The sequence below is a fragment of the Diplotaxodon limnothrissa genome, linkage group LG13 (assembly GCF_057381915.1).
Source record: "Diplotaxodon limnothrissa isolate DT_005_m linkage group LG13, D_limnothrissa_male_GT1.1, whole genome shotgun sequence".
NCBI classification, from domain to species: domain Eukaryota; kingdom Metazoa; phylum Chordata; class Actinopteri; order Cichliformes; family Cichlidae; genus Diplotaxodon; species Diplotaxodon limnothrissa.
Window position 1 is genome coordinate 34,527,662 of NC_140608.1, and position 18,042 is coordinate 34,545,703.

The 18,042-nt window shown below is 52.3% G+C and overlaps 1 protein-coding gene across 1 annotated transcript in view; it reads left to right on the forward strand.

Annotated features, from left to right (window-relative positions):
• Positions 1-2,236: 2,236 nt before the first annotated feature.
• The window catches only part of LOC146620591 (uncharacterized), a 35,757-nt gene continuing 19,951 nt past the window's right edge, over positions 2,237-18,042 (forward strand). Inside the window, exons 1-2 of the mRNA XM_085369032.1 lie at positions 2,237-2,245; positions 3,605-5,096. Of these exons, the coding sequence (XP_085225158.1) occupies positions 2,237-2,245; positions 3,605-5,096 (1,501 nt within the window). The remainder of the gene's footprint in view (positions 2,246-3,604; positions 5,097-18,042) is intronic.

The following is an 18,042-nucleotide window of genomic DNA, read 5'->3' on the forward strand; positions in this document are numbered from 1 at the left end:
TTACTTTGTCCTTCTTAATAACAAGACTTTCATGTCTGGTTAATCTGGAGATGGAGTCTTTGGTCTTTGGCTTGTTTAGTCCTCGGGTTGTAGTTTGTACAGCCCGAGGACCCCATGTTTATTTTGTTTTAAAGACAGTTAACAAGAGCTTATTCATGTGCTCTAATTCCCTTTTTTTGTTTGTGTGTGTGTATTTTTGTCCTAGATGGCCTGATGCAGCAGTTAGGGGCAAACTCTATGTCCGAGTTTGTCTTTGCACAAGCAGTGCAGAAATGGCTCCGATACGCCCCAGATCGTTTGGGTGGTGCAGGACGCACATCATGCATCCCCATCCCAGAGTAAAAAATTACAAACTTCTGTGAAACATATAAATGTAAATAGGAAACTGTCTTTTAATAAAGTATTTAGCAAACGAAACATGCCTATTGACCTTTTTTTGTTTAGTTTTTTCTCTGTTACATCACATGCAATGCTTTCTTATTTTAGGATATTAATATTGACATGATACATTGTGAGACATTTGTTGTTTTTTTTAAAGGGTGTCCAATTTGAGGAATAAGTACAATTATGTGATTAGGTGGTTTAAGTATTGATGGAAACATGCAGTAGTTTAGTATTGGTTAAAATACCTATAAAGAGAGGTAGATTTCCAGTTATGATTTAACTGTTGTTTTAATAAAAAGCAACTGTGCGAAAGAGGTGGAAAATCAACACCATAGCTCAACAGTGTTTCAATATCAGAATCTGACATTGTTTCAATGTCAACAGTATTAGAAAATATAACGTTGAATCAATGTCAGGTTTCAACATTGATTCAACATCAAAACCTGACGTTGTTTCAACGTTAAAAAAGGGTGCAAGAGTGACGTTAGGTCAACGTCACACTTCAACGTTGATTCAATGACACAGCCTGATATTGACTCAACATTGTTTCAATGTTTCCTTGCTATCTGGGTGGCATCATCCAGTAGCACAGGCCTTTTTATATTGTGGATGGGATCAGCCATCAACACAGGCCCTGGTGAAATGTAAATGTCCTCACCCAGTAGGACAGGCCCTGGTGTAATGTGGATGGCCTCAGCGAACAGCAAAGAACCTTGTGTGGTGAAGATCGCCTGACAGGAAGACCAAAGGCCCTGGTGTAATGTGCATGGCCTCAGCCAATAGTACAGAAACCTTGTATATTGTGGATTGCATCAGAAGCAACACAAGCCCTGGTGTGGTGATGATGGCCTCACAGGAAGCACTGGCAGTGGTGTAATGTGGATGGCGTAAGCCAACAATACTGGCACTGGTGAAATGTGGATGGTATTGGCCAGAACCAAAGGCCCAGATGTAATGTGAATGTCCTCAGCCAAAAGCACAGACCCTGGTGTGGTGAAGATGGCCTCAAAGGAAGCACTGTCCCTGGTGTAAAGTGTATGGCCTAAGCCAACAACAGTGGCCCTGGTGAAATGTGGATGGCATCAGCCAACACAACTGGCCCTGGTGTGATGTGGATGGCCTCAGCCAACAGTACAGGCCCTGGTGTGGTGAAGATGCCCTCACAGGAAGCACTATCCCTGATGTAAAGTTTATGGCCTCAGCCAACAACAGTGGCCCTGGTGAAATATCGATGGTATTGGCCAGCACCACAGGTCCTGGTGTAATGTGAATGTCTTCAGCCAGTAGCAGAGGCCCTTGTGAATTGTGGATCGCATCAGCCAGCAACACAAGCCCTGGTGAAATGTGGATGGTAGCAACGAGCAGCACAGGCCCTGATGTGGTGATGATGGCAACACAGGATGCACTGGCAGTGGTGTAAGCTGGATGGCCTCAGCCAACACCACTGGCCCTGGTGAAATGTGGATGGTATTGGCCAGCACGACAGGCCCTGGTGTAATGTGAATGGAATCAATGAGTAGCACAGGCCCTGATGTGGTGATGATGGCAATACAGGAAGCCCTGGCAGTGGTGTAAGCTGGATGGCCTCAGCCAACACCACTGGCCCCGGTGTAATGTGGATGGTTTCGGACAGCAAAACAGGCACGGGGGTGGTGATTATGGTCTCACAGGGAGCACTGGCCCAGGTGTAATGTGGATGGCATCAGCCAGTAGCACAGGCCTTTGTATATTGTGGATGGGATCAGCCACCAAGACAGGCACTGGTGAAATGTAGTTGGCCTCAGCCAGTAGAAAAGGCCCTGTTTTAATGTTGATGGCCTCATCTAATAACACTGTCCTTGGTGAAATATGGATGGTATTGGTCAGCATCACACACCCTGGTGTAGTGTGAATGGCCTTTGCCAACACCACTGGCCCTGGTGAAATGTGCATGATATCCAGCACCACACGCCCAGGTTTAATGTGGTTGGCATCAACGAGAAGAAGAGGCCCTGGTGGCGTGAAGACTCTCTCAAAGGAAGCACTGTTCCTGGTGTAACTTATCCACATTACACCAGGCTTCTACCGGCCTGTGATACCGGTAGAAGCCGGCATCAAAGGCCCACGTGTAATGTGGATGGCATCAACGAGCAGCAGAGGCCAAGGTTGGGTGAAGATGGCCTCACCGGAAGCACTGTCCCTGGTGTAACTTATCCACATTACACCAGGATACATTACACCAGGCTTCTACCGGCCTGTGATACCGGTAGAAGCCGGCATCAAAGGTCCAGGTGTAATGTGGATTGCATCAACAAGCAGCAGAGGCCCTGGTTGGGTGAAGATGGCCTCACAGGATGCACTGTCCCTGGTGTAATGTGGATGGTAGAAGCCGTCATCACAAGCCCTGGTGTAATGTGTATGGCCTCAGCCCACAGCAAAGGCCCTGGTGTGGTTAAGATGGCCTCACTGTCCCTGGTGAAATGTGGATGGTATAAGCCGGCATCACAGGCCCTTGTGTAATGTGGATGTTCTCATCCAGCACCACTGTTGGATGGCCCTGGTGAAATGTGGATGGTATCAACACGTAGCACAGGCCCTGGTGTAATGTGGATTGCCTCATCCAGCACCACAGGCCCTGGTGTGTTGATGATGGCTTCAATGGAAGCACTGGCAGTGGTGTAATGTGGATGGCCTCATCCAACAACACTGGCCCTGGTGAAATGTGCATGATATCCAGCACCACACGCCCAGGTTTAATGTGGTTGGCATCAACGAGAAGGAGAGGCCCTGGTGGCATGAAGATTGCCTCAAGGGAAGCACTGTGCCTGGTGTAACTTATCCACATTACACCAGGCTTCTACCGGCCTGTGATACCGGTAGAAGCCGGCATCAAACTCCCAGGTGTAATGTGAATGGCATCAACGAGCAGCAGAGGCCAAGGTTGGGTGAAGATGGCCTCACCGGAAGCACTGTCCCTGGTGTAACTTATCCACATTACACCAGGATACATTACACCAGGCTTCTACCTGTCACGGGCCACCGGGGCAGACCGTGTGGAGTGAGTGGAGGACCCAAGAGCAAACAGAGGTGAGGACACAAAAACCGGACTTAACAGAAGGCGAGCCTTTATTTAGGGCCGAAAACTTAAGGAACAAGGCAGCATAGCAACTGAGGGAAAACCTGAACATAGACTGGGAAAACTATGGCTAAACAAAGTACAAACTAGGACTAGGACCTACAGGTAGTGTTCCTTGACAATTACCTCACATCCACTACCCTCACCATGAACATTTTGGACATTAACAAACTTAGGCAATTGGTCACTAGTTTAAGGAAGAGCTCGAGTTTTGAATTATTTGGCTTGGGTGGCCCGAGCACGGACAGTTTGGCTGCTCTCCTAGAGACTCTAGCCGCTTGGTTTTTCACGCGTCGGCGGAGGGCTTTCCCGTCGATGCTCGCGGCACAATCGTTTGATCCGCCATTACAGAAGGCATGCCGCACTCTCCACCACCATTCCATTACGCCGCAACCCACTCCTGCGGTTTCAGCCCGGTCAGCTGGCAACGGACCGACAGCGCTCATTACCGCAGTGAGTAAACCAGACTCAATTGTTTCAATAATAAACCCTGTCATTGACAATCAAAACACAGATGAACAGCGGATTTCCATGCACACGGCCCCGCCTTCACGGAGGAGAAGGCGTCCTCGCAAGCAGCGTTCAACCACATCCACACTCACTCCTGTGCTGGTCGAAGACTCAGGACCAGCGGCTCTGGACGCCACAGTGAGTAAAATGGACTCTGCCGGTGTTATAAATTCCCTTCCTGTAAACACGAAAATAGAAACTGTTTGCTGTACCTCCAAAGACTCAGAAAATGTTCCCTCTGAGACTGTAAGCTGGGAGCTGGGGAGTTCCGAGCATACAGACCCAAATGACTTTTTGGCTCAGTCTGACCGTATGGAGACGGAGGTTCTCCCCAGGGCTTCCCCAGAGGCCAAACTGGAGGTCTCAGTTGCCTCTGGACCCCTGGAATTTGTTGAGCCAGCTGTAACATTTTCATCCTCTCCACCCTTCATAATAGCCATCTCACCCTCACCTCAGCCTGCTGCCCAGCTGGTAGCTCAGTCTTCAGTCCAGTCAGCCTCTCACCTTCATCCTCAGTTGGAGGTCGATATGCCGGCTGGACCACCTCTGCCATCATTTCACCCATCTGTCCCTGCATCGCTGTCCAGTCTACCGGGAGTAGCTGCCACACCCGCACGGCCAGCCGTGGAGCCCTGCGAGCCGGAGCAGGAGCCCGGAGAGCGGGAGGAGCAGCTCAGCGAGGCGGAGCAGGAGCTCAGAGAGCGGGAGGTGCCCGCACGGCCAGCCGTGGAGCCCTGCGAGCCGGAGCAGGAGCCCGGAGAGCGGGAGGAGCTGCTCAGCGAGGCGGAGCAGGAGCTCAGAGAGCGGGAGGTGCCCGCACGACCAGCCGTGGAGCCCTACGAGCCGGAGGAGCCCGGCGAGCTGGAGGAGCCCGCACCGCCAGCGGAGCCCGCACCGCCAGCTGAGGAGCTCAGCGAGCCGGAGGAGCCCGCACCGCCAGCTGCGGAGCCCTGCGAGCCGGAGCTGGAGCAGCTCAGCGAGACGGAGATATGTGAGCGGGAGGAGCTCAGCGAGCCTGTGGAGCCCGCGCTGCCACCGGAGGAGCTCGGAGGTCCGGAGAGACCCGCTCACGTGACAAATGTGGATGGTAGAAGTCGGCATCACAGGCCCTGATGTAATGCGGATGGCCTCAGCCAAAAGCACAGTCCCTGGTTTGGTTAACATGGCCTCACAGGAAGCACTGTCTCTGGTGTAATGTGAATGGCCTTAGCCAACATCACTGGCCCTGGGAAATGTGCATGATATCGGTCAGCACCACAGGCCCAGGTGTAATGTGGATGGCATGACCAAGCAACACAGGCCCTGGTGAAATGAGGATGGCCTCAGCCAGCAACAAAGGCCCTGGTGTTGTGAAGATGGCCTCACAAGGAGCACTGGCCCTGGTTTAATGTGGATGGCATCAGGCAGTAGGACAGGCCCCATCATCAATGATGGCATCAACGAGCAGCAGAGGCCCTGGTGGTTTGAAGATGGCCTCAAAGCAAGCACTGTCCCTGGTGTAATGTGGATGGTAGAAGTCGGCATCACAGGCCCTGATGTAATGCGGATGGCCTCAGCCAGCAACAAAGGCCCTGGTGTTGTGAAGATGGCCTCACAAGGAGCACTGGCCCTGGTTTAATGTGGATGGCATCAGGCAGTAGGACAGGCCCCATCATCAATGATGGCATCAACGAGCAGCAGAGGCCCTGGTGGTTTGAAGATGCCAAAAGCACAGTCCCTGGTTTGGTTAAGATGGCCTCACAGGAAGCACTGTCTCTGGTGTAATGTGAATGGCCTTAGCCAACACCACTGGCCCTGGGAAATGTGGATGGCATCAGCCAGTATCACATGCCCTTGTGTATTGTGGATGTCGTCAGCCAGCAACACAAGCACTGGTGAAATGTAGTTGGCCTCACCCAGTAGCACAGGCCCTGGTGTAATGTGGATGGCCTCATCTAACAACACTGTCCCTGGTGAAATATGGATGGTATTGGTCAGCACCACTGGCCCTGGTGATATGTGAATGGCGTCAGCCAACACCACTGGCCCTGGGAAATGTGCATGATATCGGTCAGCACCACAGGCCCAGGTGTAATGTGGATGGCATGACCAAGCAACGCAGGCCCTAGTGAAATGAGGATGGCCTCAGCCAGCAACAAAGGCCCTGGTTTTGTGAAGATGGCCTCACAGGGAGCACTGGCCCTGGTTTAATGTGGATGGCATCGGGCAGTAGCACAGGCCTTTGTATATTGTGGATGGGATCAGGCACCAATACAGGCCCTGGTGATATGTAGTTGGCCTCAGCCATAACCACACACTGGTGTAATGTAAATGTCCTAAGCCAGTAGCAAAGGCCCTGGTGTAATGTGAATGACCTTAGCCAACACCACTGGCCCTGGTGAAATGTGCATGATATCGGTCAGCACCACAGGCCCAGGCTTAATGTGGATGGCATCAACGAGCAGCAGAGGCCCTGGTGGGGTGAAGATGGCCTCAAAGGAAGCACTGTCCCTGGTGTAATGTGGATGGTAGAAGTCGGCATCACAGGCCCTGATGTAATGCGGATGTCCTCAGCCAAAAGCACAGTACCTGGTTTGGTTGAGATGGCCTCACAGGAAGCACTGTCTCTGGTGTAATGTGAATGGCCTTAGCCAACATCACTGGCCCTGGGAAATGTGCATGATATCGGTCAGCACCACAGGCCCAGGTGTAATGTGGATGGCATGACCAAGCAACGCAGGCCGTGGTGAAATGAGGATGGCCTCAGGCAGCAACAAAGGCCCTGGTGTTGTGAAGATGGCCTCACAAGGAGCACTGGCCCTGGTTTAATGTGGATGGCCTCAGGCAGTAGCACAGGCCCTGTTGTTATGTGGATGGCATGAGCCAGCAATGCAGGCCCTTGTGAAATGTGGATGGCCTCATCTAACAACACTGTCCCTGGTGAAATATGGATGGTATTGGTCAGCACCACTGGCCCTGGTGTAATGTGAATGGCCTTAGCCAACACCACTGCCCCTGGTTTAATGTGGATGTTATCAGCCAGTATCACATGCCCTTGTGTATTGTGGATGTCGTCAGCCAGCAACACAAGCACTGGTGAAATGTAGTTGGCCTCACCCAGTAGCACAGTCCCTGGTGTAATGTGGATGGCATGACCAAGCAACGCAAGCCCTGGTGAAATGAGGATGGCCTCAGCCAGCAACAAAGGCCCTGGTTTTGTGAAGATGGCCTCACAGGGAGCACTGGCCCTGGTTTAATGTGGATGGCATCAGGCAGTAGCACAGGCCTTTGTATATTGTGGATGGGATCAGGCACCAATACAGGCCCTGGTGATATGTAGTTGGCCTCAGCCATGACCACACCCTGGTGTAATGTAAATGTCCTAAGCCAGTAGCAAAGGCCCTGGTGTAATGTGAATGACCTTAGCCAACACCACTGGCCCTGGTAAAATGTGCATGATATCGGTCAGCACCACAGGCCCAGGCGTAATGTGGATGGCATCAACGAGCAGCAGAGGCCCTGGTGGGGTGAAGATGGCCTCAAAGCAAGCACTGTCCCTGGTGTAATGTGGATGGTATTGGTCGGCATCACAGGCCCTGATGTAATGCGGATGGCCTCAGCCAAAAGCACAGTCCCTGGTTTGGTTAAGATGGCCTCACAGGAAGCACTGTCTCTGGTGTAATGTGAATGGCCTTAGCCAACACCACTGGCCCTGGGAAATGTGCATGATATCGGTCAGCACCACAGGCCCAGGTGTAATGTGGATGGCCTCATCCAACAACACTGGCCGTGGTGAAATGTGGATGGTTTTGGACAGCACCACTTGCGCTGGTATAATGTGGATGGCATCAACGACTAGCACAGGCCCTGGTGAAATGTAGTTGGCCTCAGCCAGTAGCACAGGCCCTGTTGTTATGTGGATGGCATGAGCCAGCAATGCAGGCCCTTGTGAAATGTGGATGGCCTCATCTAACAACACTGTCCCTGGTGAAATATGGATGGTATTGGTCAGCACCACTGGCCCTGGTGAAATGTGAATGGCCTTAGCCAACACCACTGGCCCTGGGAAATGTGCATGATATCGGTCAGCACCACTGGCCCAGGCGTAATGTGGATGGCATCAACGAGCAGCAGAGGCCCTGGTGGGGTGAAGATGGCCTCAAAGGAAGCACTGTCCCTGGTGTAATGTGGATGGTAGAAGTCGACATCACAGGCCCTGATGTAATGCGGATGGCCTCAGCCAAAAGCACAGTCCCTGGTATGGTTAAGATGGCCTCACAGGAAGCACTGTCTCTGGTGTAATGTGAATGGCCTTATCCAACATCACTGGCCCTGGGAAATGTGCATGATATCGGTCAGCACCACAGGCCCAGGTGTAATGTGGATGGCATGACCAAGCAACGCAGGCCCTGGTGAAATGAGGATGGCCTCAGCCAGCAACAAAGGCCCTGGTGTTGTGAAGATGGCCTCACAAGGAGCACTGGCCCTGGTTTAATGTGGATGGCATCAGGCAGTAGCACAGGCCCTGTTGTTATGTGGATGGCATGAGCCAGCAATGCAGGCCCTTGTGAAATGTGGATGGCCTCATCTAACAACACTGTCCCTGGTGAAATATGGATGGTATTGGTCAGCACCACTGGCCCTGGTGTAATGTGAATGGCCTTAGCCAACACAACTGCCCCTGGTTTAATGTGGATGTTATCAGCCAGTATCACATGCCCTTGTGTATTGTGGATGTCGTCAGCCAGCAACACAAGCACTGGTGAAATGTAGTTGGCCTCACCCAGTAGCACAGGCCCAGTGGTGTAATGTGGATGGCCTCATCCAACAACACTGGCCGTGGTGAAATGTGGATGGTTTTGGCACATTATACCACTTGCGCTGGTATAATGTGGATGGCATCAACGACTAGCACAGGCTCTGGTGAAATCTAGTTGGCCTCTGCCAGTAGCACAGGCCCTGTTGTTATGTGGATAGCATGAGGCAGCAATGCAGGCCCTTGTGAAATGTGGATGGCCTCATCTAACAACACTGTCTCTGGTGAAATATGGATGGTATTGGTCAGCACCACTGGCCCTGGTGTAATGTGAATGGCCTTAGCCAACACCACTGCCCCTGGTGTAATGTGGATGGCATCAGCTAGTATCACATGCCCTTGTGTATTGTGGATGTCGTCAGCCAGCAACATAAGCACTGGTGAAATGTAGTTGGCCTCACCCAGTAGCACAGTCCCTGGTGTAATGTGGATGGTATTGGTCAGCACCACTGGCCCTGGTGAAATGTGAATGGCCTTAGCCAACACCTCTGGCCCTGGGAAATGTGCATGATATCGGTCAGCACCACAGGCCCAGGTGTAATGTGGATGGCCTGACCAAGCAACGCAGACCCTGGTGAAATGAGGATGGCCTCAGCCAGAAACAAAGGCCCTGGTGTTGTGAAGATGGCCTCACAGGGAGCACTGGCCCTGGTTTAATGTGGATGGCATCAGGCAGTAGCACAGGCCTTTGTATATTGTGGATGGGATCAGGCACCAATAAAGGCCCTGGTGATATGTAGTTGGCCTCAGCCATGACCACACCCTGGTGTAATGTAAATGTCCTAAGCCAGTAACAAAGGCCCTGGTGTAATGTGAATGACCTTAGCCAACACCACTGGCCCTGGTGAAATGTGCATGATATCGGTCAGCACCACAGGCCCAGGCGTAATGTGAATGGCATCAACGAGCAGCAGAGGCCCTGGTGGGGTGAAGATGGCCTCAAAGGAAGCACTGTCCCTGGTGTAATGTGGATGGTAGAAGTCAGCATCACAGGCCCTGATGTAATGCAGATGGCCTCAGCCAAAAGCACAGTCCCTGGTTTGGTTAAGATGGCCTCACAGGAAGCACTGTCTCTGGTGTAATGTGAATGGCCTTAGCCAACACCACTGGCCCTGGGAAATGTGCATGATATCGGTCAGCACCACAGGGCCAGTGGTGTAATGTGGATGGCCTCATCCAACAACACTGGCCGTGGTGAAATATGGATGGTTTTGGACAGCACCACTTGCGCTGGTATAATGTGGATGGCATCAACGACTAGCACAGGCCCTGGTGAAATGTAGTTGGCCTCAGCCAGTAGCACAGGCTCTGTTGTTATGTGGATGGCATAAGCCAGCAATGCAGGCCCTTGTGAAATGTGGATGGCCTCATCTAACAACACTGTCCCTGGTGAAATATGGATGGTATTGGTCAGCACCACTGGCCCTGGTGTAATGTGAATGGCCTTAGCCAACACCACTGCCCCTGGTGTAATGTGGATGGCATCAGCCAGTATCACATGCCCTTGTGTATTGTGGATGTCGTCAGCCAGCAACACAAGCACTGGTGAAATGTAGTTGGCCTCACCCAGTAGCAGAGTCCCGGGTGTAATGTGGATGGCATGACCAAGCAACGCAGGCCCTGGTGAAATGAGGATGGCCTCAGCCAGCAACAAAGGCCCTGGTGTGGTGAAGATGGCCTCACAGGGAGCACTGGCCCTGGTTTAATGTGGATGGCATCAGCCAGTAGCACAGGCCTTTGTATATTGTGGATGGGATCAGGCACCAATACAGGCCCTGGTGATATGTAGTTGGCCTCAGCCATGACCACACCCTGGTGTAATGTAAATGTCCTAAGCCAGTAGCAAAGGCCCTGGTGTAATGTGAATGACCTTAGCCAACACCACTGGCCCTGGTGAAATGTGCATGATATCGGTCAGCACCACAGGCCCAGGCGTAATGTGGATGGCATCAACGAGCAGCAGAGGCCCTGGTGAGGTGAAGATGGCCTCAAAGGAAGCACTGTCCCTGGTGTAATGTGGATGGTAGAAATCGGCATCACAGGCCCTGATGTAATGCGGATGGCCTCAGCCAAAAGCACAGTCCCTGGTTTGGTTAAGATGGCCTCACAGGAAGCACTGTCTCTGGTGTAATGTGAATGGCCTTAGCCAACACCACTGGCCCTGGGAAATGTGCATGATATCGGTCAGCACCACAGGGCCAGTGGTGTAATGTGGATGGCCTCATCCAACAACACTGGCCGTGGTGAAATATGGATGGTTTTGGACAGCACCACTTGCGCTGGTATAATGTGGATGGCATCAACGACTAGCACAGGCCCTGGTGAAATGTAGTTGGCCTCAGCCAGTAGCACAGGCCCTGGTGTTGTGAAGATGGCCTCAGAGGGAGCACTGGCCCTGGTTTAATGTGGATGGCATCAGGCAGTAGCACAGGCCTTTGTATATTGTGGATGGGATCAGGCACCAATACAGGCCCTGGTGATATGTAGTCGGCCTCAGCCATGACCACACCCTGGTGTAATGTAAATGTCCTAAGCCAGTAGCAAAGGCCCTGGTGTAATGTGAATGACCTTAGCCAACACCACTGGCCCTGGTGAAATGTGCATGATATCGGTCAGCACCACAGGCCCAGGCATAATGTGGATGGCATCAACGAGCAGCAGAGGCCCTGGTGGGGTGAAGATGGCCTCAAAGCAAGCACTGTCCCTGGTGTAATGTGGATGGTAGAAGTCGGCATCACAGGCCCTGATGTAATGCGGATAGCCTCAGCCAAATGCACAGTCCCTGGTTTGGTTAAGATGGCCTCACAGGAAGCACTGTCTATGGTGTAATGTGAATGGCCTTAGCAGACACCACTGGCCCTGGGAAATGTGCATGATATCGGTCAGCACCACAGGCCCAGGTGTAATGTGGATGGCCTCATCCAACAACACTGGCCGTGGTGAAATATGGATGGTTTTGGACAGCACCACTTGCGCTGGTATAATGTGGATGGCATCAACGACTAGCACTGGCCCTGGTGAAATGTAGTTGGCCTCAGCCAGTAGCACAGGCCCTGTTGTTATGTGGATGGCATGAGCCAGCAATGCAGGCCCTTGTGAAATGTGGATGGCCTCATCTAACAACACTGTCCCTGGTGAAATATGGATGGTATTGGTCAGCACCACTAGCCCTGGTGTAATGTGAATGGCCTTAGCCAACACCACTGCCCCTGGTGTAATGTGGATGGCATCAGCCAGTATCACATGCCCTTGTGTATTGTGGATGTCGTCAGCCAGCAACACAAGCACTGGTGAAATGTAGTTGGCCTCACCCAGTAGCACAGGCCCTGGTGTAATGTGGATGACATGACCAAGCAACGCAAGCCCTGGTGAAATGAGGATGGCCTCAGCCAGCAACAAAGGCCCTGGTTTTTTTGAAGATGGCCTCACAGGGAGCACTGGCCCTGGTTTAATGTGGATGGCATCAGCCAGTAGCACAGGCCTTTGTATATTGTGGATGGGATCAGCCACCAAAACAGGCCCTGGTGATATGTAGTTGGCCTCAGCCATGACCACACCCTGGTGTAATGTAAATGTCCTAAGCCAGTAGCAAAGGCCCTGGTGTAATGTGAATGACCTTAGCCAACACCACTGGCCCTGGTGAAATGTGCATGATATCGGTCAGCACCACAGGCCCAGGCGTAATGTGGATGGCATCAACGAGCAGCAGAGGCCCTGGTGGGGTGAAGATGGCCTCAAAGCAGGCACTGTCCCTGGTGTAATGTGGATGGTAGAAGTCGGCATCAAAGGCCCTGATGTAATGCGGATGGCATCAGCCAAAATCACAGTCCCTGTTTGGTTAAGATGGCCTCACAGGAAGCACTGTCTCTGGTGTAATGTGAATGGCCTTAGCCAACACCACTGGCCCTGGGAAATGTGCATGATATATGTCAGCACCACAGGCCCAGGTGTGATGTGGATGGCATGACCAAGCAACGCAGGCCCTGGTGAAATGAGGATGGCCTCAGCCAGCAACAAAGGCCCTGGTGTTGTGAAGATGGCCTCACAAGGAGCACTGGCCCTGGTTTAATGTGGATGGCATCAGGCAGTAGCACAGGCCTTTGTATATTGTCGATGGGATCAGCCACCAATACAGGCCTTGGTGATATGTAGTTGGCCTCAGCCATGACCACACCCTGGTGTAATGTAAATGTCCTAAGCCAGTAGCAAAGGCGCTGGTGTAATGTGAATGGCCTTAGCCAACACCACTGGCCCTGGGAAATGTGCATGATATCGATCAGCACCACAGGCCCAGGTGTAATGTGGATGGCCTCATCCAACAACACTGACCGTGGTGAAATGTGGATGGTTTTGGACAGTACCACTTGCGCTGGTATAATGTGGATGGCATCAACGACTAGCACAGGCCCTGGTGAAATGTAGTTGGCCTCAGCCAGTAGCACAGGCCCTGTTGTTATGTGGATGGCATGAGCCAGCAATGCAGGCCCTTGTGAAATGTGGATGGCCTCATCTAACAACACTGTCCCTGGTGAAATATGGATGGTATTGGTCAGCACCACTGGCCCTGGTGTAATGTTAATGGCCTTAGCCAACACCACTGCCCCTGGTGTAATGTGGATGGCATCAGCCAGTATCACATGCCCTTGTGTATTGTGGATGTCGTCAGCCAGCAACACAAGCACTGGTGAAATGTAGTTGGCCTCACCCAGTAGCACAGTCCCTGGTGTAATGTGGATGGAATGACCAAGCAACGCAAGCCCTGGTGAAATGAGGATGGCCTCAGCCACCAACAAAGGCCCTGTTTTTTTGAAGATGGCCTCACAGGGAGCACTGGCCCTGGTTTAATGTGGATGGCATCAGCCAGTAGCACAGGCCTTTGTATATTGTGGATGGGATCAGGCACCAATACAGGCCCTGGTAATATGTAGTTGGCCTCAGCCATGACCACACACTGGTGCAATGTAAATGTCCTAAGCCAGTAGCAAAGGCCCTGGTGTAATGTGAATGACCTTAGCCAACACCACTGGCCCTGGTGAAATGTGCATGATATCGGTCAGCACCACAGGCCCAGGCGTAATGTGGATGGCATCAACGAGCAGCAGAGGCCCTGGTGGGGTGAAGATGGCCTCAAAGCAAGCACTGTCCCTGGTGTAATGTGGATGGTAGAAGTCGGCATCACAGGCCCTGATGTAATGCGGATGGCCTCAGCCAAAAGCACAGTCCCTGGGTTGGTTAAGATGGCCTCACAGGAAGCACTGTCTCTGGTGTAATGTGAATGGCCTTAGCCAACACCACTGGCCCTGGGAAATGTGCATGATATCGGTCAGCACCACAGGCCCAGGTGTAATGTGGATTGCCTCATCCAGCACCACAGACCTTGGTGTGTTGATGATGGCCTCAATGGAAGCACTTGCAGTGGTGTAATGTGGATGGCCTCATCCAACAACACTGGTCCTGGTGAAATGTGGATGGTTTCCGACAGCACCACTTGCGCTGGTATAATGTGGATGGCATCAACGACTAGCACAGGCCCTGGTGAAATGTAGTTGGCCTCAGCCAGTAGCACAGGCCCTGTTGTTATGTGGATGGCATGAGCCAGCAATGCAGGCCCTTGTGAAATGTGGATGGCCTCATCTAACAACACTCTCCCTGGTGAAATATGGATGGTATTGGTCAGCACCACTGGCCGTGGTGTAATGTGAATGGCCTTAGCCAACACCACTGTCCCTGGTGTAATGTGGATGGCATCAGCCAGTATCACATGCCCTTGTGTATTGTGGATGTCGTCAGCCAGCAACACAAGCCCTGGTGAAATGTAGTTGGCCTCACCCAGTAGCACAGGCCCTGGTGTAATGTGGATGGCATGACCAAGCAACGCAGGCCCTGGTGAAATGAGGATGGCCTCAGCCAGCAACAAAGAACCTGGTGTGGTGAAGATGGCCTCACAGGGAGAACTGGCCCTGGTGTAATGTGGATGGCATCAGCCAGTAGCACAGGCCTTTGTATATTGTGGATGGGATCAGGCACTAAGACAGGCACTGGTGAAATGTAGTTGGCCTCAGCCATGACCACACCCTGGTGTAATGTAAATGTCCTAAGCCAGTAGCAAAGGCCCTGGTGTAATGTGAATGACCTTAGCCAACACCACTGGCCCTGGTGAAATGTGCATGATATCGGTCAGCACCACAGGCCCAGGCGTAATGTGGATGGCATCAACGAGCAGCAGAGGCCCTGGTGGGGTGAAGATGGCCTCAAAGCAAGCACTGTCCCTGGTGTAATGTGGATGGTAGAAGTCGGCATCAAAGGCCCTGATGTAATGCGGATGGCCTCAGCCAAAAGCACAGTCCCTGGTTTGGTTAAGATGGCCTCACAGGAAGCACTGTCTCTGGTGTAATGTGAATGGCCTTAGCCAACACCACTGGCCCTGGGAAATGTGCATGATATCGGTCAGCACCACAGGCCCAGGTGTAATGTGGATTGCCTCATCCAGCACCACAGACCTTGGTGTGTTGATGATGGCCTCAATGGAAGCACTCTCAGTGGTGTAATGTGGATGGCCTCATCCAACAACACTGGTCCTGGTGAAATGTGGATGGTTTCCGACAGCACCACTTGCACTGGTATAATGTGGATGGCATCAACGACTAGCACAGGCCCTGGTGAAATGTAGTTGGCCTCAGCCAGTAGCACAGGCCCTGCTGTTATGTGGATAGCATGAGCCAGCAATGCAGGCCCTTGTGAAATGTGGATGGCCTCATCTAACAACACTCTCCCTGGTGAAATATGGATGGTATTGTTCAGCACCACTGGCCCTGGTGTAATGTGAATGGCCTTAGCCAACACCACTGTCCCTGGTGTAATGTGGATGGCATCAGCCAGTATCACATGCCCTTGTGTATTGTGGATGTCGTCAGCCAGCAACACAGGCCCTGGTGTAATGTGGATGGCATGACCAAGCAACGCAGGCCCTGGTGAAATGAGGATGGCCTCAGCCAGCAACAAAGAACCTGGTGTGGTGAAGATGGCCTCACAGGGAGAACTGGCCCTGGTGTAATGTGGATGGCATCACCCATTAGCACAGGCCTTTGTATATTGTGGATGGGATCAGGCACTAAGACAGGCACTGGTGAAATGTAGTTGGCCTCAGCCATGACCACACCCTGGTGTAATGTAAATGTCCTAAGCCAGTAGCAAAGGCCCTGGTGTAATGTGAATGACCTTAGCCAACACCACTGGCCCTGGTGAAATGTGCATGATATCGGTCAGCACCACAGGCCCAGGCGTAATGTGGATGGCATCAACGAGCAGCAGAGGACCTGGTGGGGTGAAGATGGCCTCAAAGCAAGCACTGTCCCTGGTGTAATGTGGATGGTAGAAGTCGGCATCAAAGGCCCTGATGTAATGCGGATGGCCTCAGCCAAAAGCACAGTCCCTGGTTTGGTTAAGATGGCCTCACAGGAAGCACTGTCTCTGGTGTAATGTGAATGGCCTTAGCCAACACCACTGGCCCTGGGAAATGTGCATGATATCGGTCAGTACCACAGGCCCAGGTGTAATGTGGATGGCCTCATCCAACAACACTGGCCGTGGTGAAATGTGGATGGTTTTGGAAAGCACCACTTGCACTGGTATAATGTGGATGGCATCAACGACTAGCACAGGCCCTGGTGAAATGTAGTTGGCCTCAGCCAGTAGCACAGGCCCTGTTGTTATGTGGATGGCATGAGCCAGCAATGCAGGCCCTTGTGAAATGTGGATGGCCTCATCTAACAACACTGTCCCTGGTGAAATATGGATGGTATTGGTCAGCACCACTGGCCCTGGTGTAATGTTAATGGCCTTAGCCAACACCACTGCCCCTGGTGTAATGTGGATGGCATCAGCCCGTATCACATGCCCTTGTGTATTGTGGATGTCGTCAGCCAGCAACACAAGCACTGGTGAAATGTAGTTGGCCTGACCCAGTAGCACAGTCCGTGGTGTAATGTGGATGGCATGACCAAGCAACGCAGGCCCTGGTGAAATGAGGATGGCCTCAGCCAGCAACAAAGGCCCTGGTTTTGTGAAGATGGCCTCACAGAGAGCACTGGCCCTGGTTTAATGTGGATGGCATCAGGCAGTAGCACAGGCCTTTGTATATTGTGGATGGGATCAGGCACCAATACAGGCCCTGGTGATATGTAGTTGGCCTCAGCCATGACCACACCCTGGTGTGATGTAAATGTCCTAAGCCAGTAGCAAAGGCCCTGGTGTAATGTGAATGACCTTAGCCAACACCACTGGCCCTGGTGAAATGTGCATGATATCGGCCAGCACCACAGGCCCAGGCGTAATGTGGATGGCATCAACGAGCAGCAGAGGCCCTGGTGCGGTGAAGATGGCCTCAAAGCAAGCACTGTCCCTGGTGTAATGTGGATGGTAGAAGTCGGCATCAAAGGCCCTGATGTAATGCGGATGGCCTCAGCCAAAAGCACAGTCCCTGGTTTGGTTAAGATGGCCTCACAGGAAGCACTGTCTCTGGTGTAATGTGAATGGCCTTAGCCAACACCACTGGCCCTGGGAAATGTGCATGATATCGATCAGCACCACAGGCCCAGTGGTGTAACGTGGATGGCCTCATCCAACAACACTGGCCGTGGTGAAATATGGATGGTTTTGGACAGCACCACTTGCGCTGGCATAATGTGGATGGCATCAACGACTAGCACAGGCCCTGGTGAAATGTAGATGGCCTCAGCCAGTAGCACAGGCCCTGTTGTTATGTGGATGGCATGAGCCAGCAATGCAGTCCCTTGTGAAATGTGGAAGGCCTCATCTAACAACACTGTCCCTGGTGAAATATGGATGGTATTGGTCAGCACCACTGGCCCTGGTGTAATGTGAATGGCCTTAGCCAACACCACTGCCCCTGGTGTAATGTGGATGGCATCAGCCAGTATCACATGCCCTTGTGTATTGTGGATGGCATGACCCAGCAACACAAGCACTGGTGAAATGTAGTTGGCCTCACCCAGTAGCACAGTCCCTGGTGTAATGTGGATGGCATGACCAAGCAACGCAGGCCCTGGTGAAATGAGGATGGCCTCAGCCAGCAACAAAGGCCCTGGTTTTGTAAAGATGGCCTCACAGGGAGCACTGGCCCTGGTTTAATGTGGATGGCATCAGCCAGTAGCACAGGCCTTTGTATATTGTGGATGGGATCAGGCACCAATACAGGCCCTGGTGATATGTAGTTGGC